This window comes from Tupaia chinensis, unplaced genomic scaffold (assembly GCF_000334495.1).
Source record: "Tupaia chinensis unplaced genomic scaffold, TupChi_1.0 Scaffold000549_1, whole genome shotgun sequence".
NCBI lineage: Eukaryota > Metazoa > Chordata > Mammalia > Scandentia > Tupaiidae > Tupaia > Tupaia belangeri.
In genome coordinates, this window is record NW_006160061.1 from 2,417,720 (window position 1) to 2,423,637 (window position 5,918).

The following is a 5,918-nucleotide window of genomic DNA, read 5'->3' on the forward strand; positions in this document are numbered from 1 at the left end:
GGAGAGCAAGCAGGAAGATCACTTGGAAAGTTCTACCACTGGTACAAGCAATGGTGCTTTGGACCAATAGGATAGCAGGAACGGTGATGGGAAGCATTTTGAAAGTAGACTAGACTTGAATTGCTGATGGACTGAGGGATGGTCTTGGTCTAAGCACATAGATGGATAGAGTTTCTCTTTATGGATGGAGATGGAAAAGCTGTGAAAGGAGCAGGTAATATTTTTAGAGGAGAGACAGAAACTCATCTTTAGACCTTAGATTTGAGATGCTTTTTAGACAACTCTGAGGAGATGTCAGGTGGTCAGATAATTCTTTTCGTGTGATGTTTCCAAGGAGGTACATGAGGAAGTTATATGAATTTGGTAGTAATCAGCACATGGGAGGATTTAATGTCATGAGACTGGAGAACATCAAAGAAGTGAATGCAGATAGAACACTGTAAGGACAGGACCTTGAAGTCTTTCCATGTGAACATATCAGTGAGACAGGTAGGACAAACATGGGAGAGAACAGTGTCCTGGTAAGCAGATGAAGAGAGAAGGGAGCCATCAACAGTGTTGAATGTTTTTGAAATAGATTTACCAATGAATGGTCTCTGATGACCTTAATAAGAGTGATTTGATTGAATCTCCTTCTGGAGGGTTCATGAGTGAATAAGAAGACAAAAATTGGAGATACCAGCTTATTCCACTTGTTTGAAGTATTTCCCTGGAACGAAAAGAAGAAACTAGGCTAGTAACTGACCGATAAGTGGATGAAGAGAGATTTTTTTTAAAGGATAGGAGACAAAAGCACCGCATTTCTGTACTGATGGAAAAATTCAGTAGAAAGGGAAAATTGGATGATATTGGAGGGAGAACAAGTAGTGGAGTGATGTCGTTGAGCAGGTGAAAGGGGAAGAGAGCTGGTGCTTAAGAGGAAGGGATGGCCTTGCCTCAAGCCCTGACAGCTTGTGCATGTAACAGAGAAGGCTGTGTATCCCAGGTGTGGATAGGGAGACAGCAGGGTTTGTGAGTTTTCTTTACACTCATTTCCATTTTTCAGAGACTGTATAATTCTGTAAGTTGTAAAGGTTATTGTCTTCCATATTTGAGATTCTCTCTGCAGGCTGTAGGGCTGATGCATCTGTATTTTGATTGTGGAACTCCTGCCTTTGGAGACCAAGATGATTGGCTCTATTTTTCTGAGGTCCTTAAATGTTGTTAAATTATCTAAGTTTCTGTCCCCAATTAATATATACCAAGTGTCCGCACTCTATGACTGAAATGGATTGACTAACGGATATAGAAACACAGCAAATGGATGTACATACCAGATGCAGTGTATGTGAAAGAAGAGGGCCTGAGGAAAGACATTTAGAAGAAAAATAGGGGGGGCAAAGCATTAACGGCACAAAGAAATGTGGTATTATCTGTTGAAGATATTTTATAGTTTTATCAACTGGACTAGGGAGAAATGTTCACCTGTTGAAATACTCATTTTGTAAGTTAAATAATGTGATTAAATGTATAAATGAAAATGAAACAAAAAAATGTTAAAAAATGATCTAAGTTTCCTTGAACTTACATGGTTCTGTTGTCTGAATAAATAGCTTACAATGGAGATCCTGGTTAGAACCGCATCAGTTTCTCAGTTTCCTCTTCTCTCCATGGACAAACTCTTGATGGGGGCATGTGGAATCTCCCCCTCACAGCACACACTCACACACACACACACACTCTCTCTCACACACACAACTTGCCACTCTGTCATAGATGGAATTAATGGTGCAAAGTGGGAAGGGCAGTCAAAGTGGATGAGGTTGCCACTATTCATCCCTCTCCCTCCTTCCTCCTCCTGCTTGTACATTACATGTGTGCATGCTCAATACGCAGCCACAGGTGAGGCATGAAAGGGTAGGCTGATGGTGCTTCTAGCTCCCTTTCTTTAAAAAAGTGTTGGCAGATAGGCAGCTGGAGGCTGAGAGCTGAGTGAAGGTTCTACAGCAGCAGGTATCTGGGATGTGATGTGCTGTCATTATTTGTCTCTCTCTCTCTCTCCCCTTATTTATGTCTCTTTCTCTTTGGGGGCAGGGACCATGTACTTTCCTGTATCTGTCCCAGAGACAGGCTCATAGCTGACATTCTCTGGGAATGTTTGAATGAATGAGTGAGTGAGAAGAAAAAGTATCCTGGAAATTTATGCAGCTTCTCTGCTGCTGTTATGAATTACTATGAGTATTTTGTTTATAAAATGTCAAGCTGTCATTTTTCTAAAGAGAAAATTGGTTTTGAAGCTATGATATCATCTCTATAATAGAGACAAGGGCAACAATAACCTGTAGAGTTACATTATGACTTTCTCTTACTCCTACAGGTAAAATACAAAGAAGACTATGAAAAGAATAAAGCAAAAGCAGATTATAATGTACTTCCTGCTTCAGAGAACCCGCTGCTCAGGCAGCTGAAGGCGGCAGGAAATGCCCTAAGTGATGTAAGTATATTCTCGTCAAAAAGCGTTTTCAAATCTTAGCTGCAAGAGGGATGAAAATGCCCTCCTTCTGTAATGCCTAAATATGCACATGTGTTTGTAAGTACTCTGAGGTACTGGAGCAGCGTTTTCACTGGAACCACCTAAACACAGGAAGCCATGATGCCTGAGTACACTGAGTCTCAACGTGCAGGCCTGGGGATTTAGTTCAAGTGGCAGGAAATCCTCATTGGCTTATAAGCTCTGGGTAGCTGGGCCTCCGTATGGGCAAAGAGCACACTGTAGAACACACCATAGATGTGCAGTGATTTTTTTTTTTTTTGGAGAGATTTCTGCTATCGGTGCATGCGCTCATTGGAGAGACAGAGACAGACACAGAAAGTGAGAAGTCACCCCCCTGGGGGATAGCCACGTCACAATCCCTTCTCTCCCATTCTCTCGGGATTTTTGGCATGCACACACAGGGTGTGAGTTTCGAGCCTCCAGATCCAGGACTGGAACCACCATCAGCCATGTGGGAGTCCAGCACCTTAACACTAAGGCTGAATTAAACCATTTGCTGGCCCCCAATATGCAGTGATTTTGACTGGAGCAGAAGAGACTGTCGAAGAAAGGTCTTTGCTCAGAAACCATTACTTGCAGATAACAGAACTAAAAGTTGGCTCCAAGGCTTTACTAGACTATCTACCTGTGAAATTGTTAAGAACCTAAGTCATTTGATTGAAAATAGATGAGATAGGTGAGACTGGGCCTGACATTAGAAGACTGACAGTTCTGGGGTCAGCAGGTGGCATAATGGTTAAGGTGCTGGACCCCCATGTGGCCAATCATGGTTCAAGTCCTGCATCTAGTGGCTTGAAACTGATCCTGGGAGCATGTGATGCATGCCCAAAATTGTGAGAGGAGAATGGAGAAGAAGAGATTGAGGTGGCCATCTTCCCAGGAGGGTGATTTCTCCCTTTCAGTCTCTCTGTCTCTCCAGGGAGCACACATGTCCTATAGCAAAAATCTCTCAAAAACAAAACAAAACAAAACAAAACAAAAAATAAATAAATAAACACCCTAAAGAACTGACAGTTCAAAGCCAATTTTGACTGTGTACATATGTAAATGTTAAGTGAGGGAGAGAGGGAGGAGGAGAAAGGGGGAAGCACAGAATATGTGATTATTTGAATTTTTCCCTTATAGTTGGGTTTGCATTAAGCTTGATAATTGAGGATTTTATGTAGCTCTCTGTATGGATTATTTATTTTTCTTTGCCCCTTGAATTAAGTCAGCACCATAGGAAATGTGTGCATGTGTTGGAGAGTAGGTGGGCTGAGGTGGCAGGTGAGAGGGTGTAAATGAAAAACAGAAGTGTTATAATCAGTGTGGGAGTGACAGGAATCTGCTTTAACTGATTTTTTTTCCTTTGGCAGAAACTGTACAAGGAAAACTATGAAAAGACAAAGGCAAAGAGCATAAATTACTGTGAGACCCCCAAATTTCAGCTTGATTCAGTCCTCCAGAACTTCAGCAGTGATGTAAGCAATCCTACCATCACTCCTTCTGCTAAAACGTTCCAAAACCAAAACATCATTTGGTCAATTAATAAATGAAATCTGTTTTGTCTTTCAGACTAAATATAAAGATTCCTACTTAAAGAATATTTTGGGACATTATGTAGGCAGTTTTGAGGATCCATATCATTCACACTGCATGAAAGTCACAGCTCAAAACAGTGATGTAAGTTCTAAAACAATTGTTTGACTTTCCAAATAACGCATTTTGGGGGCATAAATCCAATGGTCACATCCTTATGTGAGATTTTTTTTTTTCCCTCATAGAAAAACTACAAGGCAGAATACGAAGAGGACAGAGGCAAAGGCTTCTTCCCCCAGACCATAACTCAAGAATATGAAGCAATCAAGAAACTGGATCAATGTAAAGATGTAAGTCTACTGTGTGAACTTTGAATGTTACTGCCCTCCATAGCATCTAGTTGTCAAGATGTATTTAAAATTTTGCACTTTTATAAATAAGTATGAGGAAGGAAATTGTAAGAAACAAGCATCTGTTTCATAGCAGATGTATTATTGGGTCAAATGTGTCATGACTTTTCTGATGGCCCAGCGTTTTTCTCTGTTGGCATCTCATCATTTCAAGACCTAACCCTAGCTCTTTTTTTTTTTTTCAAAAAAAGAGTTATCAGGAATCTAAAGATACAGGGCAGTTTCTCATACAGATGTAAGAGCACCTCTCAAACTCCGGTCTAATCAGAAAAACAAATAAATGTTTTATTAACCACAGGTGTTTTTTCTTGTACTTTGGGGGGCTTGAGGGTTCTGCTTGCTTGGACATAGGCGACCGAGGCTACAGCAGGTGCTGTGGCTAAACCCACTGTTCTCCCTCGCAGCATACCTACAAAGTCCATCCAGACAAGACCAAATTCACGCAAGTTACTGACTCTCCTGTTCTGGTGCAAGCCCAAGTCAATTCCAAACAACTGAGTGATGTAAGTGCCTCTAAGTATCCAGGAAATCCAATTATGAGGGCTAGCATTTTATACTCTATGCACAAAGTCAAGTAGTTTGTCACATTTTTAAAAAGGCTATGTAAGTTTCAGCAACTTTAACTTGTAGATATTTGTGATCACCTAAAATATTTTCCTATTTGTTTGCTTTGTGTTTTCTTGGGCAGATAAAACTTATAGTGAAGTGATTCTGTGAACAAAACTCATGTAGTGTAAACCACTGGGAAGAATACATGTTTTAGAGACAAGCTATAGTCAGGTCCTGGCTCTGTCATTCATGAACAAGTGGTCAAACTATTTAACCTCTCTGTACTTTTTACTTTCCTTTCATAACTTGTGGCTGTCTTGAAGATTAGATGCAAGAAAATTTGTGTATAGTGTACTACTTGGCCCAAAACAAGTATTGAGTATGTGGATTTCCCTCTCCCAAAGAAGTTTCTGGGAAATGGGGTCTTTGAGACAAGTTTTATTAGATGAGCTTTAACTTGCATTAAACTTAAAAACTAAATAAAAGTCATCTCAGTAGATTTATGACTTCCGCTAGGATATCAATAACTGTGATATATGTGAGGGGACACATAAAGAAATGTGTTAGGAAAAACAAGGCTGTGTCTCTCTTAGAATCTACAGGACCAGGGACCAGCAGTTGGCATAATGGCTATGTTGCTGGACTCCCATGTGGCTGACCGCAGTTTGAGTCCTGGACCTGGTGGCTTAAACTCACACTGGGCATGTGTGCATGTGTGTCCAATATCCTGAGAGGAGAATGGAGGAGAAGGGATTGCAGTGTGGCCATCCCCCATGGGGGGTGATTTCTAGCTTTCTGTCTGTCTCTCTCTCTTTCTGGTGAATGCAAGTGCCCTATAGCCAAAAGCGCTCCAAAAAAAAAAAAAAAAAAAAAAATCAAAGGGCCCACGTGGAAAATGATGAAGGGGA

General features: G+C 40.8%; 1 protein-coding gene across 2 annotated transcripts in view; it reads left to right on the forward strand.

The window, feature by feature from the left end:
* Positions 1–5,918, forward strand: part of NEB (nebulin) — a 234,272-nt gene that overhangs the window by 26,232 nt on the left and 202,122 nt on the right. For both annotated transcript variants that reach the window (XM_027775357.1, XM_006157632.1), the window contains exons 11-15: positions 2,357–2,473; positions 3,889–3,993; positions 4,088–4,195; positions 4,297–4,401; positions 4,866–4,964. In XM_027775357.1, coding sequence (XP_027631158.1) covers positions 2,357–2,473; positions 3,889–3,993; positions 4,088–4,195; positions 4,297–4,401; positions 4,866–4,964 — 534 coding nt within the window. The remainder of the gene's footprint in view (positions 1–2,356; positions 2,474–3,888; positions 3,994–4,087; positions 4,196–4,296; positions 4,402–4,865; positions 4,965–5,918) is intronic.